Source organism: Elephantulus edwardii, unplaced genomic scaffold, assembly GCF_000299155.1.
Source record: "Elephantulus edwardii isolate Elephantulus edwardi_28Jun2011 unplaced genomic scaffold, EleEdw1.0 scaffold00015, whole genome shotgun sequence".
Lineage (NCBI taxonomy): Eukaryota > Metazoa > Chordata > Mammalia > Macroscelidea > Macroscelididae > Elephantulus > Elephantulus edwardii.
In genome coordinates, this window is record NW_006399765.1 from 16043668 (window position 1) to 16067213 (window position 23546).

General features: G+C 44.1%; 1 protein-coding gene across 1 annotated transcript in view; it reads right to left on the reverse strand.

Annotated features, from left to right (window-relative positions):
• Positions 1-23546, reverse strand: part of PTPRT (protein tyrosine phosphatase, receptor type, T) — a 975109-nt gene that overhangs the window by 801672 nt on the left and 149891 nt on the right. Inside the window, exon 6 of the mRNA XM_006881719.1 lies at positions 5858-6032. Coding sequence (XP_006881781.1) covers positions 5858-6032 — 175 coding nt within the window. The remainder of the gene's footprint in view (positions 1-5857; positions 6033-23546) is intronic.

The following is a 23546-nucleotide window of genomic DNA, read 5'->3' on the forward strand; positions in this document are numbered from 1 at the left end:
CTGATATTACCTCCATTCAAACTAGGCAGCGTCCTTCAGAAGCACTGCTCCTCAGAGTCCCAGGAGAACATACAGGCGCAGAGCCAGCCAGCTGTGAACACGCACGCCCAGGCCCTCCACATAGCATCAACACCTGCCCCAGAAACCTCTCAAGACGCCACCAATCTGCAGTGACTACAGTCAGCAGGTAACCTCCCCACGCCAGCATGGATGAAGTTCTGAACTACGCAAGGTGGACATGGGCTCATGTGGTGGTGAACAAGCAAAGCCAGCTTTCATCAGACTCTGACTGATCAACGATTAACAAAAGAAGGTACCAGGGAATTCTGATCTAGCAGGAATCCCATAACTCAAATGACTAACTCTACATGTTGGTACCGTATTTCTCCCATCCCTTTCCTTTTGCTCCCATCACTGTGTGAGAAGGAGACTGGACCCACTTTGCAGAGGCCTCAGATCACTTCAAAGGCGTCAAATCAGAACCTCGGTCAGCAGTTGTGCCTCCACTCACTCAAGCTGCCTTCTGGCTACTGAGCCAAAACCTTATCCACAAAATCAACTTCTTGATTTTATTTGACAAACACTCACACAGCCCATATTCCAGGCTCTTTTCTAGAAGTTCCACATCCCTCGGACCTTCTTGAGGCAGGAAATACTAAGGTTTAGGTCATGCTCAAGGTCACAGAGCTGAGCTGATAATGTCAGTGATTTAAATTCAGGTGTTCCATCTTCAAAGTTTGTGTTATGTGCTGTCGAGTCGCTTGTGACTTATAGTGACCCTATGTATTTAGAGCCCTAAACCCTGCTCTATCCTGTGCCAACTTCACTATCTCCGACACACCTCCTCCCATTACTCCAACCACTGAATCGATCCATCTCATCGAGGGTCTTCCTCTCCTGCGCTGTCCCTCCACTCTCCCAAACATGACGTCCCTCTCCAAGGACCGGTCCCTCCTTGCAACGTGCCCAAAGTATGCCAGACGAAGCTTCAGAATCCTTGTCTCCAAGAAGTAGCCAGGCTTCACCCTCTCCAGGACAAATATTTGTTCTCCCAGCAGTCCACGGTATATTCAACACTCTTCTCCAGCACCACAGTTTAGCCAACAAATGAAACCTACATGGAGAGAACCAGTGAGGAAGAAAACTCCCCAGGGATTCCCCACCCCCTTTCTATGACACCTCAATGTCAGCCTGTGGCTTCTGGCTTCTTGGTTCACACGACTCCTGTGATGGTGAAATTCATTGTAGCTCAGGGAGAAGAAATTCAGCCCCAACAGGAGGTCCTAGGAGAGCATTTCACCCCTGAGAATGACATTGTGCTTGCTTTTCCAGAGTCTCTCTCTTCTGAGAGGAGCAAGATTATTATTTCCCCCTTGGATAATTTTTTTTCCCCCTTGGATAATTTTTAACATGTCCAAATGCTTCCATTGTAAAGCATTTAGGGACATTGGCTCAGCAAAGACAAGGGGTCTTTAAGAGGCAGATGAGCCCCTCTTTTCAAGACAGTTTTACTCAAGTGCTGTGGTTTTACTGCTTTCAAATGGAATCCTGAATACTTCCTCAGGGCTTTTCTCTCTTCCTTGCCTTCATACTTGTTCTTAAACACAGGAACTTCTTTAGGACTAGAGGCAGTAAGACAAATCCCTCCCTTTCTCCAAAAATCATCTCAGAGAGGCGTAGCTTACAATGACAGGTTCACAGCACACCTTCCACGCACCACACCATCGTCGGCCTCACCTGCTGTATGAACTCAACATGCAGAGACCATGAAATCAATAAGCCAGTGGCCAACAAGGCCACAGCCCCTACATCTTCTAGCCAGGACCAGACTAGCATGAGCTCCCTCAGGAAGGCCCTATGTTGCTCAACCCAACTATACCTGCTCTCTCAGCCATGAAATGAGTAAAAGAAAACCAAAGAGCAGAGCTGCAATTAGGAGTAAATGAGATGACAGATGAGAAGGGACTTCTGTGCCATGAGCCTCCCTTCCAGCTCTCCACCCAATGAATATCAAGAGAAGGAGATGTAATGGTTGAGAGAGAATGCATGCTCACCGAGTGTTAACCCCTTCTAAGAAATGGGAAGGAACTTCAGCAAGGGAAGATAAACTGGGCTATGCATCACCATGAAAGAACAGTGGTACAATCCCAGGAGCCCTGACATGAGAGCGGCTAAGAGGCAGCGAAAGGCTTTAGGGACAGTGTCGCTAGGGCCAAAGACAACATGGGTTCCTTCCCTGTTAACTCCTGTCCCGCTGTCCAGGCAGCCAAGGCTGAAATGCCAAAGACAGAAACTTCACTACAGAAACTATTTTCTGTTTCAACAGTCTTTGGATTTGGCTTCTCTTACTTGTCCCCATTACCCACTGAATGGAGGACATAAAGCAAGAGTAAACCCAAGCCTTTCCAGGTTCCATTTGTCTGTCTGGGAAAGGCTCGGAGGGCTCTACCAGCTCCCACTGCCATTCCTAATGGTTTCTTATCACCAAAGTGGTGCCAAACACATCCGAGGTGCTGCCAAGATCAGGCTGAACAGGCAAAACCATCGTCCATCCTCTCTAATTCTTTCTTCTCAGGGGTTACAGGGGGATTTGGTGGCTTAGTGGTAAGGAGCTGCACTCCCAATCCAAAGGCATGTGGTTCAAAACCATCAGGAGCTTCATGGGAGAAAGATGGACAACCTCCCTCCCTCCCTCACAACTTACTGCCTCTGGAAACTAATGGAGGGTCAGTAATGAGTTGTTTGTGACTCAATGTTCCTTAACAACAACCCCCAGGCTTACAGGTCAGAAAGAGAAGGAAAAGACGACCAGGCCAGTAAGAAAGGTGGTGAGCAGAGAAAGGAAGGAAGCAGAAGGGGAGGGGCCAAGTTTGCATTTAAATTTTTTTTCTTTTATTATTATTAATTTCAATGAACATCTACAGAGATTTTGGAATTCCATTCATTGTTGCACTTTTCTCCCCACCCCCACCCCCAGTTCTCCCCTCTCCCTGACAAACTCCTTCATTGGTACACAATCCCTTCCCCCACCATTTAAGTTTTAGGTAGAGGAAGGAACAAAGGTCACAACCAGAGTGGAAAGAGAGGAAGCCATGGGTGAGGGTAAGGTTACCCTCACAGCTTCCACTACAGAGCTGGCCACCATCGAATATATAATGAGGCTCCCAGAGAGGACAGCTCAGAAAATTATATTTGCATTGAATGTCTGAAAGGCCACTTTGCCAATCATGTAAGTAAGTAGAAGAAAAATCGATCTTATGGTAGCCAAAAAAGCAAACACAGCCCAGTATGATCAAACTGATAGTTTATTTTATATATTAATGGCACTCAATGGGAATGATTTTAAATGTAATTCTATTCCTATAGTAGATCTTTTTTCCCCTTTTTCCTTTACATGACGGCCTCATTTGTTGATCCTCAGCTAATTTTTCATGGGATTATAGTGACAGACTGAATTTATGCTGAGGCCAGTGCTTCATTGGCTCATCCATCATCCCACACATATTTTAAGGGTGAACCTTATAAAGTAAATGACTGATAGCGCAGGTCAGAAGCAGCCCAACGCCGTTTCAAAGGGTTCTGCCGACTCAGCCTTTGTGCCACAACTACTGTGGGGGTGAGGGACTGAGCACCCTCTCAGCCCACGCTGCCATCCCACCCTCATGGAGCCATCCCAAGGAAAGGAATCCAGTAAACAAATAAAGGAAAACTGGTTTTGAAAGGTGACAAGGCATAAGAAAAAGAGGAAGTAAGGTAATCTGAGAGTAGTCTGAAGGAGGGTGAAGTTCAAGGTGGAGGGAGGCGACTGGGACTCATGAAAGTCTTAACAGAGATGATGACAAGCTGACATTTAGGGTATCACTCGAATAATTACAAATTGCCAGTCAAGTAAAAATGGGCTTCTCAAAAGACTCGCTGTTGTCAAATCGGAACCAACTCAGGTGACGCTCCACTGGGTTTCAGAGGCTGTGGGCAGTGACAGGCCATCTCAGCAACCACTGGTGGATTTGAACTGCCAGAGTTGTTGCAATTGAGTTAGCAACACAACTCCCAAAAGACTATGTCATCAGAGTTCCCCTACTACGTGTCTGGAGTTAGGATAACTTAGGGTACAGAATTCAAGAGGGCAACTTCATTCCTGGGTAGGCTACATTGTGGTGGTGTTGTCAGATGCTGTCGAGCTGAGCAAGACTCACAGTGATCCTATAAATAAAAGATCTAAACCCTGTTCTCTTCTGCGCAATCCTCACACTTCCTGACACACAAATGCTCACTGCAGCTGTCACTGCGTCAATCCACCTGGTTAAGAGTCTTCCTCTCCTTCGCTGATCTTCCACCCATCCCAGCAAAACATGCTTCTCCAAGGAATAGCCCCTCCTAGCAACATGCCCAAAGTATGTGAGGCGAGGCCTCATCCTTCTTGCCTCCAAAGAGCACTCCAGCTGCATTCTCTGCAACACGTCTGCTTGTTCTTTGGGCCATCCATGGGATGTTCAGTGCTCTTCTTCAACACCACAGGTTACGTAGAGACCAATAAAAACTTTGTCAAGGACATCACAGCAGCCCTGACTTTCACCTTGAAAACCCCATTCAGGAGATGTTTGAGGGTCGGTCTCTGTACCTTCAACACGACACTCCATGTCGCGTTCTCACACCTGGCATACTAGAAGCAGTTTTATTGTTCCTTTCACTAAATTATGCTATATTGAAATCTTAACTGGTGCGCATAACACAGTGAAAAATAGCACATCCATACGCTGCTCTGTAATACACTGCTGAGGTAAAGTGCCAAGCTGTCTTGGGCTGGTTGGCTGTTTGGGGTTTTTATTTCTTCATTTTTGCAAAAGCAATATTGCAACACCAAGGGGGAAAAATGTCATAAAGATTCTCATATCCTTTGGCCTAGCAACTCTCCCACCAAAGGCTTTATCTTAAGGAAACATTCTGGTCAAAGAGAAGAAGAAATGTTCTCTGTCTAAGGAACTGCACTGAGGTGTTAATTGTTGCACCATGGAAAGAAAAACAAGCAGAAACACCTGGGATCACATAAATGATGCCGATAGAGCAATTTAAAAAAAATAGGATCATTCATTTGATAAGTCGGTACACCACCATTAAAGCATGATAATAAGTTTACATGTGTTTCAAAAATAGAGCCTCAAGTTTCGTAAAAGCAATAGAAAAGGAAATCACTTTAATGGAAAGCTCGTAAATAAATGCTACCTCAAAGTGAACAAGAACAAGGAAATGGAAAAGAACTGAATTAGGAGCAATGGAGTGGGGGATTATTTATTTCAGAAGTCTTTTGGGAATACTGTCATATTGTGTTTTCAATTAACAGTTCCTCAAAAACAGTCGTAATCTCCAAGGACTGCATTAAGTCCAAACCAAACCCATTGCTTTGAGTCGAACTCGACGCGTAGCAACCCTGTAAGGATTTAATCTTGGACACTAACTTGAAAAGTTGGTAATTTGAACCCTCTGATTGCTCTGAGGAGCAAGAGGGCATGCTTGCTTCCCTAAAGATTAAGGACTATACATTCTTAACTTCAAACAGAAAATAAATATATGTGCCTTCAACACACCACACTATGGAACATTCACAGCAATTAAAGGCCCATTTAAAGAACCTGTGTTAAATTGAGAATTTTTCACCACTGGAGACAATACCAATAGTACATGCTTTTATAATAGCTTTGCCCCTTTTGTTGAGGAAGGGCGGTTTTTAGTTGGAAGGTGCCTCATCCTGGTAGAAGAAAAGGGTCCTAAATCCTCTGAATCTTGCACAGCCCTTCTGAAGAGAAGCAAGTCAGTTCTCCTAACATCAAACAGAAAAGATGGGCTGTGAACTACTCACCTTTGACGATCAGCTCAGCGTAGTTGGACACCCCGGAGCCCCCATCAGAGCGGATCACGCAGCGGTACTTGCTGACGCTTCGCTGGGCAGTGTCGGCCACGCTCACTGTGGCTGAGAAGCGCCTGTGGTTGACCACGCGCGTGACCATGAGGGCTGTGTCCCTGCCGTTCCATTGCTGCATGACAGGGATAAGGGGGGGGAGAAGAGAAGTCAGCAGAGGCTCCCAGACGGCGGTGCCCCTTCCCCAATCTCCTCTGCTTAGTTGTTACTGGTCTTGGTGGTGGTGGTATTTGCTGGATGATGGAATCAGACCCAGCCCTCAGACAAGATGCTCCCAGCTTGTGCTATGTGGTAGCCCAGCGGGTCCCACATGCTTTAGTAGAAGTTTCCACAGGTGATTTTCGTAGGAATCTGATTCACAATAAACTGTGCTGATGGGCTGATCGCAAAGAACAGGCACCAGATGGTGAGAGAAACGGCACAGGCCCATTGCAGGCCCCTGGCTCCTTGCCCAGCCGGCCACGCAGCCCTCAAGTCTCTCCTTCTTATATTCCTTTAACCAAACCTACCACATTTCCTCAAAAGCTGGCCCTAACTAACATATATAAGCAGGCAGCGGGCAGTCCAGCTCCATGACCTGCCCCAGAAGGCCTGCGCACAGGCCAAGCCTCACCTACAAGGACCAAGCCTATCACAGTACCCTCTTCTCTCCTCCGTGGTGTGCAGGGGAGCTTTGTGTTGCCTTTCTTCCTTGACACATGAACTTTACCTGGAAACTCCCGGAAAATGCTCTCTCCACGAAAAGATTCTGGAAAATTTTCCCAACCAAAACTACATGATGGGTTGGCCTAGAGGGTAGGGAGTTGCTTTGCTAACTGGAAGGTGGTGATTCAAATCCCTCAACTGCTCCTCAGGAAGAAAGATGGGCAAACCCCCTCCCATGGGGCTCCCAGCCTCCGAAAACCCCCTGGACATGCTTTCTGACTTGCATTAGTTATGTAGAGAAATTGGAACCCTCGCATCGCACACGGCTTGTGGGGATGCAAAGTAGTAGAGACCTTGTGGAAAACAGCTTCGCATGTTCTCCAAAAAGTTAAACGTAAATTAAAGCTACAGACTGAAACTAGCACGTCCCGATGCCACCCCCCTGCTGAGAATTTGCATTCCAGTCCCAAATTAACAATTAGAATCTGCAGTTTGACAAAATTCCCCAGGTGACTCTTATGTACACATAAGACTGTGATTTGGTACAGCTGGGCTGTGGTTGTTGTTGCTGTGTGCTGTTTACTTGGAACTGACTCACAGCTGACCCTCCAGCAGGATGTTCTCAGAATCAGTGAACCACACTGGAAGGGATCGTCCAGCCTCCCACAGATCAGCTGGAGGATTTGAACAGCGTGCCTTTAGGACTGCATAGCAGCTTCTTACCACTAGGCCACCAGAGCTCCCTATAGCTGCCATTGGAAATGGAAATTCTCAAAGAGCTTGAGCCAGAATAAGCTACTTCAAGGCCCTGCAGAGAACTATACTATAATATACAGGTACATACCCAAGAGACCTGGGTCACTGGAACTCAGGTCCTTGTTCATCAATATTCACTGAAGCACTAGTCATAGCAGCCAAAGGTAGAGGCAAACTAAGTGTTCATCAAAAGATGAATCAACGTTCATCATCGTGAGAACATGGAAACAGCCCAAATGTCTAAGCACAATTTAATGGATTGAGAAATTGTGGTACATTCACACAATGGAATACTATGCAGCACTCAGGAGTAATGATTTTGAAAAACACTACATAACTTGGAAAGACTGAAGGGCTGAATTAACTCAGTCTCATAAGGACAAATACGGTGTAAGACCATTATTGTAAAAATAGAAGGATAAATAGTAAAACATGTATGGAATCCAAGGAGATAAGGGTGGAAGCAGAGAGGTAAGGATGAGTTGGGGTGAAATCAGAGTTGTACAATTTGATGGGTGAAGGGAGGGGTTACAGGAAATGGGAAAGATCTGACAGGGAACTGAAAAGAGGGTAATTGTAGGTATAGTCCAATGGTGATTAATTTTATAAAACATAAGGAATGGGCATGATTGTATGAAACATAATGTGAATGAATAATGTGAAGCAATGCATACAAATGCTGTAAGCAAAATAAAAATTAAAATAACAAGGATGAGAGGATAAGGAACATGTGGTACATATATACAATGGAGTATCAGCCAAAAGGAAAATGGAATCCTGATACACGCTCTAACAGGGGTCAGTCTTGAAAACATTACGTGAAATACATTAGGTATAGAAGGATAAACAGTATATGGTCCCATTTACATGAAATGTGTAAAGGGGAGAAAGGTTTAGCAATCAGAATGCCTTAAGAGTTAAGAGGGAAGGGGCAGTGAGAAAACTATTGCTTCGGTAGTTGTGAGTACAGTTACCAAATGAAATGAAAAATCCAGGTTCAGCTCACAAGTTTTTCTGGGAAGTTCCTGAAATATCACAGCACCTTCTGGAAATTCTTCACTCCATTATGTACAGGGGGAACTTTCCACAAGCTCCTGCCTACAGCCGTTTCCCTCTGTATGTACCCTGTGACCACACAGAGGGTAGTGACTTTGCTGCTTTCCTCCCAGAACCTTCCCTGAAACCTTGTTACTTGCGAGACATTTCAAGAATCAAGGTTAAGAGACAGGAAGATGTTTTATTTTCCACAGCATCTGTGCTTTGGACCTGACGGTTGTCAGAGTCTGAATGACACCCTCTCACAGGAGCAAGCTGCAGTAACTAGTAAGTTTGTGGAGACACACTGAGAAACTATTAAGTGGTGCCATGGTAGGTTATGTGTTGGGCTGCTAACTAAAACGTCAGTGGTTCGACTCCACCAGTTTCTCCTCAGAATAAAAAAGATGAAGTAATCTGTTCTCCTTGAGATTGATACCCTTCGGCAGTCAAGGAAGAGCCACTTGTTGGAACAGCCTTAACAGTATTGGGCTTCTTGAAGACTTTGTGTGGGTTGCTGCTTTTTTTTTTTTTAATATGTTTCACAGTGGCTAAACATTCTCCTGATTTCCAGAAGCAGTTGTGTGAGTGGAAGAGGTGGCATCCAGCTTCCAGAAAAAAATTTCAGCCACAGAAACCCTATGGGACAGGTCTACTCTGCCCTGTACAATGACCATAAGTAGTAACTGACTCAGTAACCAAAGGTAGGTGTCAGACCATGAGCCAGGTGTACGTTTGCATAAATCCTCTTTTTAGGTCTCACAACTGATATGATTATTACTACTGCTTTTTTCAAAGGAAGAATTCAAATGGCACCACTCCGACTTGCTGGAAATGTCCTCTGCCTCCTGCCATATTGTTCTGACGTAAGTATATCCTTCCTCTGACATCTCAAGCCATTCTTTGTTTCCTCTTGAAGCAAACATTCTTCTAACATGGACAGAGCCTCTCTTGCCTCCAATTCTATGAATCAACTGATTGCATTTCCCAATGGGCAATAATACGTGGGTCTTTAGTTGGGCGCCTTAGATGCAGACTCTTGGTTTCTTGGCTGTTTTCAGGAAAAAATGAGGAGGATAGGTCAAAATGTGGATCTAAGCAAGGCGTTGGAGGCCAGGGGTTGCCTAATCCCATAGGGAGTTCTGGAACATGAACTGTGACACAGCAGGGATCTCATCTTGAGTCAAGAAACAGGCCTTTGCACATTTAGTCAGTCACTGGTAAGAGCCTAGCGGGAGCTAGCTGGGCCCCTCATTCACTCACTGCCTTCAAGTAGGACCAGACCCATAGCTGATTTTAAGCCAAGAAACTGGCCTTTGCACAGTCACTGTTCAGAGCCTAGCAGGAGTTAGCTGGGTCCCCCATTCACTCTCTGCCTTCAAGTAGGACCAGACTCATAGTTGATCCTCAGGTACATTTTAGAAGGTATAAATCGGGAGAAGATTTTCCATCTTTCTCCTGCAGAGCAGCGGGTGGATTCAAACCGCCTGCCTTTGGGTTGGCAGCACAAAGTCTTACCTACAAGGCCACCAGAGCTCCCTGGGTGGATGGCAGCGCTTTAAAAAATCCAAGTGCACTAGAGTCTTTAACAATCATTGTTCATAGGAGTTGGGTTTAGGATAAGCGCTTGCACAGGTGTCTGTCAGGGGCATGGTTAGCATCAATTCTACCCAGACATTTTCAAATTTCTCCTTTGTTGACTCACTTGTTGTTATGGGCCAATGAACCACTGCCCTCTGCCATCCCCACAACCAGTTCTGGAATGGATCACGATCCCGTGTCATTCTCATCATCAGTTCTGGGTCAGACTATGTGATGCTCAGGGTTTCTTGGGCTGGTTTTTGGAAGCAGATCCCTAGACTATCTCGGTCTGCAGGCGTGGCTGAAACCAGTTCAGTATGATAGTAGTGTGTGCAAGCCACCGCTGACAAACAGATAAAACTGGAAACCGAAAGCAGGTCTCTAACACAGGAGGGAAGAAATCAACTCTGCCAGGCTGCCAGCGCGGCTCACTCCCGTGGCTTTTGACACTTGGGGGCTCCTGAAATCCAAAGAGCTGCTGCCAAGTCTCTAACTTCCTCGTTTGAAATCTGCTGGTCGTCTGAGTCCATGAAATAAAGCAAGGAAGAAATAATGAGAACGGACCCCTTCAGCACGCTCGCCACATCAGAAGACTCCGGCTTCTCTGTAATTAGCTGTGTTTCCCACGGAAAGTCGATATATCGTCCATGAATAAAGAGTGTCATAACTGAGTTTGATAAATATTTTGTTCAACTTAACGAGATTTGTCTGAACTTTTATTAAGTAAATGTCACACTTTTTTTTTAAGCTAGCCACTGTGTGAACCAACTTATAGGAGAACCCACTGCTATTTCATGAATTCCAACTCCTACAGACCACACGTGCCAGAGTAGAACTGCTTCATAGGAATTCCAAGTCAGCAGACCTCTATGGAGGCAGCCTGTTTCATCGTTCTTTCTTGAAATGACTCGTAGTTGTTGTTCTTAGGTGCCACTTGGTCAACTACGACTCACAGTCACCGTAAACGTGAGATCTGTGCCTATCCCGCACCGTTCCCAACCTCTGATTTGCCCCAGCCCATCAGTACAGGAATTATGTCAATCCATCTTGTTAATTTTTTAAACAAATTAATTTTAATAAAAGTTTGCAGAGACTTAGGGTTTGCAGTCATTCACTGTTGCACTTTCTTCCTGCTCAACCTCTCCCCACCAAATCACTCTTCTCCTTGAAAAGAATAAGAAAACCTCTTTCATTGTTATGCAATCCCTCCCCCCAAGTCCACTCCACTATGCAGCCTTCACTCTGGATTTCCGTAATGACACCCTCCATCTTTCTTAGCATGATTTTTTTTTCTCCCTGAGACTAGAAATGTGCCCAAAATACATGAGAAAAAGTTCCACCATCCTTGTCTCTAAGCAGCATCCTGGCTGCACTTTCTCCAAGAGAGATGTGATTGCAGTCTTCACAACCCATGGGATATTCAGTACTTCTCTCCAAAACCACAACTCGAAGGCACAAATTCTGTCTTCCATATTTACTGTCCAACTTCCTCATGCATATTAACCAGCTGAAAATCTCAAGATTTGGATGGGGGGCACCTCAGTCTTTAATCTGACCTCATTGCACTTTAGCATTTTGGAGAAGGCCCTGAAGGCAGTTATTCGCAATATCTCTTCCAACTTCTTCTTGACTGCCATTATCATGGGTGCTGATTGTGGATCCAAGTAAAAAGAAATTGTTGACAACTTCAATTTTTAATGAAACTATCACGGTGCTGCCTATTGGTCCAGTGGTGAGGAGTTTGGGTTTTCTGATGCTGAGCTGGAATCTACATCAAGACTGTAGTCTTGAATCTTCTTCAGAAAATGCTTCAAGTCCTTTTGACGTTCTGAAGGCAAAGTTGTGTCACCTGCATAATGCAAGTTGATCAGGCTTCCTGGTAGACTGGAATCGTTCGGATTTTCACTTGGCATCCCCAAACCTCTAAGCAGCAGGAGAGTTCATTTAATCCTCTTTATAACTCTAGAAACATGCTTCTCAAAGAGTCATTCTTAGATTATTAACATCAACATCACCTGAGATGTTGTTGCAAATGCAAATTGCTAAGAAAATTCCAAGCCTGATATCCATTTGTGGATGTTGTTTATTAGAGTTGGTATCTGGCCCTCCACACCCCCTTCTCTATTCTATTATTAATCACAGTGGAAATGTACTCATTACTTTACAAAACAGAAAATGAGAGTGTGTGCAGTGTGCAAGGTATAATTTCTGCCCGGAGGAATTTACAGTCTGAGCTCAGATTTCTACCAAACAGCAAAAATGGCATAACATAAACACCAAGTTGAGTACTGCAGTGGCACATTTTCCGGAGGAAAACAAGGCTTGCATGGAAAGCAAAGGTTCTCAGAACAGTCTAGAGCCAAGCCCAAAACAACAAACTCACTGTTGTCATGTTAGTTCCAGCTCACAGTGACCTCGTAGGACAGACTGGAATTGTTCCCAGGTTTTCCAAGTCTGGGAGGGTTTACAGAAGCACTGATTTCTCTTTCTTCAGAAGAGCAGCTCAGAGTTTCTCAAAATGTTGTATCAGGAACAAGAGCGTCAACAATCAGATGGGAACTAGTAATAAATGCAAATATTCAGTTCCGACCCCATTAGGACCTCTGAAAGTGGAACCTGGCTATCTATTTAACGTATCTAGCAGGTAAAGGCATTTGACTGCATGGATCACAGCAAACTGTGGCCAACTCTGATAAGAATAGGGATCTCAGAACACTTGATTGTTCATGGTTTAAAATTGGGTGGGCTGTACACCAGGAGATGTGTCCTATTTCCATACCTTATCAATCTATATGCGGAACCCGATTATCCAGAAGGCTGAGTTTTATGGAGAGGAATGTAGGATCAGGATTGGAGGAAGATTCATCAACAACCTACATTATGCAGATGACACAACCTTGCTTGCTGAAACTGAGGAGGACCTGAAGCACTTGGCTGCAGAAGGTGAGGGCTGCAGCCTTCAATATGGATTGAAGCTCAGTATCAAGAAAGGAAAAATTCTCACCACTGGGCTGACTGGCAGCATCATGCTAGATGGTAAAGAGATTGACATTTGTTAGCAGCTTCAGTTTGCTTGGCTCCACAATTAACACTCTCAGTACCAGCAGCCAGGAAATCAAAACATGAATTGCACTGGGCAAGTCTGCTGTCAGGGACATCTTCAGAGTACTGAAGAGCAACAGTGTCAGTCTAGAGACGAAGATACTCCTGATCCAGGTCATGGTCTTCACAATTACATGTTATGCATCAGAAAGCTAGGCAATGACTGGGGATGAAAGAAGGAGAAATGATGCTTTTGAGCTATGGTGCTGGAGAAGAGTATTGAACATACCATGGACTGCTAAGAGAACAAACAGGTTCATCCTAGAGAGGGTGAAACCAAGCCGCTCCTTGGAGGCAAGGATTCTGAAGCTCTGTCTGACATACTTCTGGCATGCTTCAAAGAAGGACCAGTCTTTGGAGAGGGACATCATGCTTGGAAGGGTGGAGGGACAGTGCAAGAAAGGAAGACTCGATGAGATGGATTGACTCAGTGTCTGGGGTAATGGGAGTTAGGTGTGTCAGAGATAATAAGGTTGGCTCAGGATGGAGCAAGGTTTAGAGCTCTTGTACATAGAGTCACTATGAGTCACAGGTGACTTGATGGCACCTAACAACAACAATAACCAGGTATTGCTAATAATGTATGATAAAAGTTGGGATGGGTCCTATTAGTATCCTTACTTAACAGATGAAAGAGCTCCCTAGTCCACCAGCAGCTCTTCTTCAGAAGAGCTTCTATCAGAAAGATAAACAATCTTGTCCTGTGGGGTTTACAATCTCCCCCCCCAAAAAAAACCCAACTAACTGAAGGCTCAGCTGTGAATGACTTCCAACTTGATGACAATGAATTTGAGTTAGTTTTTATTTAACAGATGAGGAACTGAGATAGAGCAGTAAACTAATATACCTTATATACTTCTCAAACTAATGTGCATAGAAATCCCCTTGGGGTCCCATTTTATTCTGACTGAGCAAGTCTGGGGCGGGTGGGATTTGGCATTTCTAACAAGCTGCCATGATGCCCTTCCACAAGCCGTGTTCTGTGCCGTTACTAAGTGGCTGGGAAGGACTTGGACCCAGCTGAGCCAGAGCTAGACACCACGTGCTTTATCACACCGCCCATCTAGCACCTACTACATGACAACTCTGTGACTCTGAGAGAAGGCAGGATATGTGGCGTTCCATAAAATTATTCCTTCTGTCCGAAGAACATCAAATATTATCTGCTCTGCAGAAAACAGAGAAATAATATGAGCTCAGCACCTACTTTACTACCAGCTTGTTTTTGGGGTTTGTTTATTTTGGTTGATGGGGTTTTGTTGTTGTGTTGTTGCTGGGGGGGGTTGGTTTGGTTGGTTCACACTATTCTTCATTCACATTATGTTCCATACAATCATTCCCAAACACTATGTTTTAGAGCGGTGAGGGTGGGCAAAGGGAAAATCACAAGGTCACACGACATCACACAGTGAATGGAGGGAGGAAGTAAAGGAAACAGGAAAGGTAGACAGGGACCTGAAAAGGTGGGTTAATAGTGGGCATAGTTCAACAATGATTATATTTTGGGTTTTATGAGGGTAGTTAGTTTAAACAAAAAATATGCATGGACAAAAAGTGTCCAATCTGCTTGCAACACAGGATTTCCAAATAGACAATTGGGTTTTGTTGTTGTTGTTTTTTAATTTTTATTTTATTATTTTGTGTGTGTGTGCTCTCAAATCAGATCTGATTGGTACAGGAGGAGATTGTCCCAACTTCTCCAGTAGATCATCTGGTGGATTCGAACCTTGTACCTCTGGAATTGCAGTGCAGTTTCTTGCCACTAGGCCACCAGAGCTCCATGCAATTGGGTTTTTTTTTTATGTTGTCATGTTGATCCCAACTCATTGGGCAAGGAAGACTGCTCCACTGGATTTCCCGGATCTTAATGTTATTGGGTCAAGCCCTGGTAACTAAGTTTTTAAGAGCTCAACTGCTAACCAAAAGGTTGGTAGTTCAAACCTGGTGTCACGGTGATTCTATCAAGATTGCTGCTGTTGTGTGCCTGAGTCAGCACTAGCTCATAGCTGACCTCAGAGTGTGTTTTCTGAGGGAGTTTAGTCACATGAGATGAGTTTGCCCATCCTCTCCCATGGAGCAGCTGTGGATTCCAACCACACGCCTTTGAGATTGCAGTGCAGCTTCTTACGACTAGGCCACCAGCACTTTCTTCTGTAAAGATTATCACTTGGAAACCCTATGAGGGAGTTTTTTACTCTGTCCACTAGGGCCACTATGAATCAAAATCTAATTCAAGCCAATAGGAAATCCTTCAGGAATAGATTTCCATATTTTTTTTTCCTTCTGAGGAGCTGGATGTGTTTGAACCATATATTGACCCTATGGAGGGTCAATATAAGTCTGAATCTGCTTCAAGGCAATTTGTTTGCTTTTAAAAATTGTGTTTTGATTAAAATGTACAAATTGTTCTTTTCATTCAACCATTTACACACATTTGTTTTAAAACAATTATTTCATTGCACTTTTCCTACTTCTTGTCTGTAATCCTCTTTTCCATCACTCCTTCTATATATTCCTTCTTACCTTTAGGAAGCAATCTGTGGGTAAATCATGCTCTTTTGACCTGATACGGTTGGTTGGTCTAGGAAAATGTGGGCTTCCCTGGCATTACTAATCACATGATAGGCCTGGCTGTTATTTGGCTGAAAGGTAAGCCATGGGAAAGTTGTGAAAGATGGATAAGGGCCACTGTCTCAAGGGTTCCACCTGTCTCTATCAGAGGTTCAAGTCTTTATCAGGTGAGTATGCCTTGCCTTTTACTCACTGTTTTGGAGTTTTGTTCCACATTTCCTCCTACTCTATCCAGGATCTTCTCCCTTTCAGAGTAGTCATTAGCTGGGCACCATCTAGTTCTTCTGGTCTCCAGGCTGTGGAAGTTGAAGTTCATGTTGTCCATTGGTCCTCTGGACTAATTGTTTCAGTACCTCTTTGTTTTTCTTCCATCGTTTTTGCTCTGGATAGGGTTTCGTTTTTAGTTTGGATAACTATCAAGGTAGCTACAATGGCCTTGCAATTTTGCAATTCTCTCTCCTCTCAGTGCCAGTGTCATGACATCATTCCTTTCACAAAGAGAGAAGACTCAGCGTGCAAGAAACAGCTGTCACTTTTTTAGAGAGTGAGCCAACTTCCAATTGATTTCCAGTGGTGGAAGTAGAAATACTTGAGTCTTTAATAAAAAGAAACTTTCTCAATTCATTCAACAGACATTATACCTTGCTGAATACAGGGCCTAGGAGGCTTTCCGAGTGTAGATTTAAGCTTCTGGCATTTTATAAAAAGAAAATAAAATCAGAGGCAAAAATTACCCTGATTGCTCCAGAAATCTCCTGGCTAGAAAATATTTAGGTGAAATTCCCACAATTCATTCTTAATGAATATTCTTTTTTACTTCTAGTCGTATTGCTTCCCTGGTTTGACATTTGGAAACTTGCTAAAAGCTTGCCTATTGATTCCCTTAAGACCCCATTTGTACATTTTTGGCAGTCTCAAAAGAATGGCTTTTGATTATTCTTTATGAAAAGTTAAAAGAAATAGAAGCAGACATAAATCATGTTTGATTAGCTGTTCTGAAGCTCTCACGAGCCTGCTGTCTGCAGGGCTGTTTATTTGGGTTCATTTATAGGTTCAGAGTCCGAGCACAGTCAGCAGGGTCCTGAAATGAGCCATGGTGAGTTCTGTAAGCCCAGTGCAGGAAGGACAGGCATCCTGGTGGCAAAGGGCCTCCATGTGTAACATGATGGCACCCCTTTGCCTGTTTCCGGATCACTTCTGAAAATTCTATTTCCTCCAATGGCACATCTCTGAAAGTTAGGAATCTCTAATGCACCTACTTTACTCGGAGCTTCTGAACCCTTGTCTTATGTTATTAGCCACCATGGAATCAGGCCTCAAGTCAGGGTGACTGTGTGTACCATAAAATGCTACCCAATCCTGTGCCATCTCCAAGATCAGTTGTCAACCAGACCACTGCAACTCATAGTGCTTTCACTGGCTGGATTTTGGAGTCAATAACTATGCCTTTTTCCTAGTCTGAAAGCATCATACTTTTGCTACATGACAGTTACACACATTTCTTCACTGACAGACAAGTGCATTGTGGTGCTTAATGTGTACTGGTCGGGAACCGAACCCAAGACTCTAGCATAGAACCACCAATGTTCTAAGGCAAAGCTAAGCTACTTCTTCTATGAGAATGAAACAATATATACCTCAAATATCAGTTATGAACATGAAATATATATGTGTAATCATTCAATAATTGACAACTGTTATGAGTATTATCATTATTATCATCATTGTCAGGGTGGGCTGGCCACTAGATTGAAAAAAAAATTCCCTTGTAACAAGGACTTCAGGTTCAAGTCAAACAAGCAAAGGGGGGAGGGGGTTCCCAGAATGCCCACAGCCTGAGAGCTACGGGCAGCCCTGTTGGAGCAGGAATTAGGTTTACTGGAAGAATCAGCTGCAATGAAGACTGACATTTCTTTCTTATCTCACCAGCCCTGGTGTGGCTGTTGCTGAGCTGATGGGCTCACAGGCAAAGAGCTTCTTGCTTCCAGATTGACGTCTGCTCCCTATCAAATGCACGTGCCTTGTCTAGACACATGTGCTGCACCTCCTATGACGGCTGCAAAATGTTTGGACACATGGCTGCATTTCTGAGACTCTTCAGATATGATTAGTTGTACAAAGATTGGTGGAACAAATTCTTTATACAGGGTCTTGACAGTCTGCTCAGAGAAATGCAAAGATAGTGCCCTATGGCTCCTGTTCTTCAGTAAAGACCTGGTGGCACTCTGAAAATATTTCTAAACTACCTGTTGTAACCATGTTTTGTCCACTTGCTGCACTGAGGTAACTCACAGTCGCTGTGAAGCCAAACACTGCGACACTGAGGAGTCAAATGTGAGAATGGTCACCCATGGTGGACAGTGTTTGGCTGAGCTCCCCGATTAAAACAAGCTTGGAAACAGGAGTGGCATCCACTTCCATAAATAGCTTGCCTCTGGAAACCCTATGAACCTGGAGAAAGGATGAAAGTTATACAGGTGTCCAGGGTTTTCATTCATAGGGTTGCTATGAGTTGCCTGTGATTCGATGGCACTTAACAACAACAACTGTTGCTGTCACGCGCCATCAAGGCAGACCCATCTCACAGCTGACCATCTGCCAATCCTTCTCCACTAGAGCAGCTGGTAGATTGGAACCACATGTCTTTGGGATAGCAGCACAGCTTCTTACCACTAGGTCACCTGTCATGAATAAGTCAAAGCTGGTGGGGGTGATACAACGGGTGGAAATCTCAGAATGATTCCTTCTAAACTTTCACAATGGATCAGTGCTGTGGCTGCCAGTCTATTGTATCCAACCCAACTCTGACCAAGATACCTACCATGCTCAGAACATTCCGCATCTAAGAAACATGACCACTGTCCTCTTTTTACCGGCATCTTTTACTACTCATATAAGTTACTTATATTTTATTTTAGTGTTTTAGATGAAGCAGAAAGCAAGAGAGATGAAGATTTAAAAGTATCAACTATTCTATTATTTTGCTCAACTATTAAGTGTCTTGTAATGTTTTAATAGTATTATGCTTGAAATTGTGTGTGTGGATTATCACAAACTGTGGCTAACATTGAAAAGAACTGGAATCCCACAATACTTAATAGAACTAACACAAAACATACACTTAGACCAAAAGGCTTTTGTGTGAACATAGCAGGGGAACACCACACTGCATGGTTGTATATCAAGAAAGATTTGAATCAGGGCTGTAGCCTTTCCTTATACTTATTCAATCTGCATGCTGAGCGAATAATTTGAGAAGTTAGACTTTATGAAGAAGAATGTAACATCAAGATCAGAGGATGACACATCAATAACTTGCACTATGCAGATGACACAACCTTGTTTGCGGAAAGTGAAGATGACTTAAAACATTTGCTGCAGAAGATCAAGGACTGCATCAATGATTACATCACACATCATGAAGATAAGAAATCTTCAGCACTGGGTGAATACGCAAAGTGGTAAATCATCACTGGGCGATAGAGAAAAGATTGAAATTGTCAGTTATTTCATTTTACTTGGAGCCACAAAGAAAAACCTTGGTACCAGCAGTCGGGAAATCAAAAGAAGTGTTACATTGGGGAAAATCAGAAACCTTTCTAAAGTGCTGAAGAGCAAGGATGTCAATTTAAAGACTAAGATGTGTGTGATTCAAGCCATGGTCTTTTCAATAACATGCTATCGATTTTAAAGTTGGAGAGTGAATAAGGATGACAGAAGAAGAATTGATTTTTTGAGTTGCAGTGTTAAGAGTACTGAATATCCCATGAACTACCAAGAGAACAAACAAATATGTCTTGGAGAAGTTGCAACTAGAGTGCTCTTCAGAGCCAAGGATGGCAAAGTTTCATCTCACATACTCTGGACATGTTTTATGGAGAGGCCAGTCCTTGGAAAAGGACATAATGCCCAGAAAGTTGGAGGATCAACAAAAGAGAAGACATCAGGACGTTATGCTGAGTGAAATATCTCAGTCACAAAAAGACAAATACTGCATAGTGACACTGTTGTAGAATGGGACTGATATCAGGGTAAGACTGAGAAAACCGAAATAAATTATGTATACTGCACTGAAACAGATGAGGTAGAGAACAGTTTAAAAGTGATATATGAGAAGGTATTATGGTTATCACAAGAGTCCAGAATGAAGGTTGCATAGTGGAGTGTACTTGGGGCGGGGGGATTGTATACCAATGAAGGAATTTTTCTTTTACTTTTCAAAGAGAGGAGCAAACTGGTGGGGAGGGGTGGGCAGGGAGAAAAGTGCAACAATGAATGAATGGAAATCCAAAATCTCTGTAAATGTTCATTAAAATAAAATAAAATAAATTTAAAAGACCAGAAAGGGGGGGGGGGGAGACAGAAGACATCGGTGAGGTGAACTAAAATAGTGTCTACAACAATGAACGCAAGTCTATCAGAGATTGTGAAGTTGGTTCAGGATAGTGCAAGGTTCAGACCTGTTGTTCACAGGGTCACTGAGTTATGCTCAACTCAGCAGTGCCTATCAACAACAACGTGTGTACTGGGAGCTCAAGTGGCATAGTCTGTAGAGAGCTGCTCTTCCATCCCAAAGTCTGTGCCTCTCTGAAAGTTCAAATCACCAGCTACACCAAAGGAGAAAGATGGGCAGTCTCGGCCTATGTAATCTGCAGCGTTGGAAACCCGATGGAGGATCAGCTGTGAATTGTTTCTAACTCAACCACAATGAGTTTTGAATTGGAGTATGTTGAACTATGAGGAGCTCTGGACAAATAAAGTGCTACTATCCGCAACACGATTTGAAAGTCCAAGTGCAGCAGTCTTCTTAAAGCCAGCAGCCACCCCAACAGAGAGACAAGCAGCGGGCAGTCTCCTCCCACAGAGACTTACTGGCTCAAGAACACAATGGAGAGTGACCACGAGCCACCTGAAGGTAGAGAAGGGGGTGGGTAGGGTTGTTGGTGTGTGTGCACACACACATGGTATGTATGTATGGATGTTTTTAATAAAACTTACTATATTCATTGTTTATAACTTGCTCTTTCCATGTAAATATATACATGAGAATGTCCTTAAATGTATTTCTTTAAACAGTGTATTTTCAGAATACATTTGCTGTTGTTGTTGTTGTTGTTATGTGCTGTTAAGTTGCTTGCGAATCATAGTGACCCTATGCACAATGTTGTTGTTGTAGTTATGTGCCGTTGAGTCGCTTGCGACTCATAGTGACCCTATGTACAACAGCCCTAAACTCTGCTCTGTCCTGTGCCAATCGCACTGTCTCTGACACTCCCATCCCAATTATCCCAGTCACTGAATCAATCCACCTCATAGAAGGCCTTCCCCTCCTGCGCTGTCCCTCCACCCTCCCAAGCATGATGTCCTTCTCCAAGGACCAGTCTCTCCTTACACACAACATGTCCAAAGTATGTTAGACGGAGCCTCAGAATCCTTGCGTCTTCCAAGGACCAGTCTGGTTTCACTCTCTCTAGGACAAATCTGTTTATTTTCCTAACCGTCCATGGTATTCTCAATACTCTTCTCCAGCACCAGAGCTCAAAGACATCAATTCTTTTTCTATCCTCCTTGGTCATTGTCCAACTCTCTGATGCATAACAAGTGATTGCAAAGACCATGGCCTGTATCAGACGCACCATAGTCTCCAGAAAGACACCATTGCTCTTCAGTACTTTGGTCTGTTTCAAGATTTGTCATCATTTCCAAAATCCTCACCCATAATTTTTTGCTCCTGCCTCTGGTTCTTCCCTTTGGTAAATTCCCGTAAATAAACATCCCTTACTGGAAGGCTCTACACGCATGAGGCTTTTGAAACCTGCTATCACAGAGTCTTGCAGAAATTCTGTGCCTGGTTCCACGTTCACAGGGCTGTACTGATGACTCCATGAGTTCGTCATCTCACTTGGTTGTATTGAATATAGTTAATTTGTTTATACTCTTTAACAAGGTTCCCCAAAGTGTATACTATCTACTTGCTTGAAAAGTTATGACTTTGACTTCCTTGAGTACTACATAAAAGAAGAGCATGTTTTAAACAAGTCCTTTCCACCACAGACCAGGGCCTTAGACTCATTGCAGGGAGTGAGTAGCCTAGAACAAGAGGAGCTTGTTTACAGTGTATCGCCCATTTATCAATCACCCTTTGCCCCCACAGGCAAGAGGTGATTCCAGGTCCAGGTAGGTACACACATGTCCATGGAGATACTGCCCAATGACGCTTATGAAGAATCTGCACATTCGTTCTATGAGAGTAAACAGGATTTTCTAAAGAGCCTAAACCCTTCTCATAACTCACTGTCACTGACTCAAAGCCAACATTCCACTGGTTTTCTGAGGCTGTAAATCACATGCATGGGGAGAGACTGCCCATCTTTCTTCATTCTGCTGGTGGAACTGAACCAGCCGAGAGGTGCAGGCTTTGGGTACACAGGGCAACTCTCCATGGACTAGGCCCCCAGAGCTCTCTCACCTTTCTGGGAGGAGGGAAATGGGGATGATGAGCTGGTCCCCCTTTTAACTTGTTTGTAGCTGTCAATTTCAACTCAGAGCAACCCCCTGTGACGGAGCAAACCTTCCTATAGGGTTTCTGGGCTGTAATCTTTACAGAAGCCGATGACCAGGTCACTTTCCCTCATAGCTTTTGGGTTTGAGTTCAAATCACTAACCTTTCAGTTAACAGCCAGGTGTTTAAACAGTTGTATCACCAGCTCGTCTTAATGGACTGCCTGAAACTACCTGAGTACTTTCAGGTAACTATCAGGTTATAAGGCTTTGCTAGAGAGGAAGGAAGAAAAGCATTCTCTGCAGCGATAGATAGGATAGGTTTTTATTTCAAACTGTGATTCCGTGTACTGCTCACCAAAACACTGCTAGAAAGAAAGGCCACTGACACGTCATTGTGAGAACAAAGAACAACGATACTATCTTTACTGAGCACGTCCTTGATCTAACCTGGCTGATGAGCAAGGCACTCCTTCTAGTGACTTAGTTCAATTGCTCTGCTTATCTAGGCAGATGCAGCAGGAAACAGCATCACTGAAAGCCCTACTGGCTGCAGTTGTCTCAGGGAGACTCTTTTCAGCCCAAAGAAACACTTGCTTCACTTGTGTTGGGAATTCTGGGATAAAACCACTGGGGCCCCATGGCAGGGAGCAGATCTTCGGCAACTTCCAATGGCTGTGCCTCCAAACAGTGGAGCAGACCCAGAGCGATGTCATCTGCAAAATGTGTGTTGCCTTGGTCATCACGGGGCCACAGTCATTTTCTCTGAGAGCAGATGTCGTGATTCAACCCCTCACCCAGTGCTGTCAAGTCGATTCTGACTCTCTGCGATCCTCCATCGGCCTTCGAAGGCTGTCAATGTCTTGACAGGAAGAGGACGCCTACTTTTCCTGTGGGGCACTTGGTGGACTCCCACTCACTGGCCATTCGGTTAGCAACCCAACACAGAAGGTTCTGTGTCATCAGAGCGCCGCGGTGTTGTACCAGGTGCCTCGCGTTTGGAAGAAAGATGTGAACCTATTTCCAGCAGCACAGCTGCATCAGGATGTACACTTAACTAACCAAAGAAGTAGTTTGCAGCGAGCGCCAAGTCAGTTGTCAGCTTCCCAATATGTTCTGAAATATAGATGAGCGACAGTACAGAGGGAGGGTTCCTTGATGAAATTGTTATTGAATCTACTCACACATCAGTTATGTTTAAAGCATCCTAGAATAGAGACAGATTAGCCGAGAGCAGGGGACCTGAGCCATCTCACTGCCGCCCCCTCTTGCAGACACCTCCCCAAATGGTTTTTTACACAGAGCATCATTATGCGAAACGGCCCTATAAAACTCGCCGGTGAGCCCACAACGAGACTAGCAGGGAACGCTGTTCATTATATCACATGGTGTTTTCTTTATGAGGACCCCTGGGAACAATTCCTGTCTGGCCTCTCTG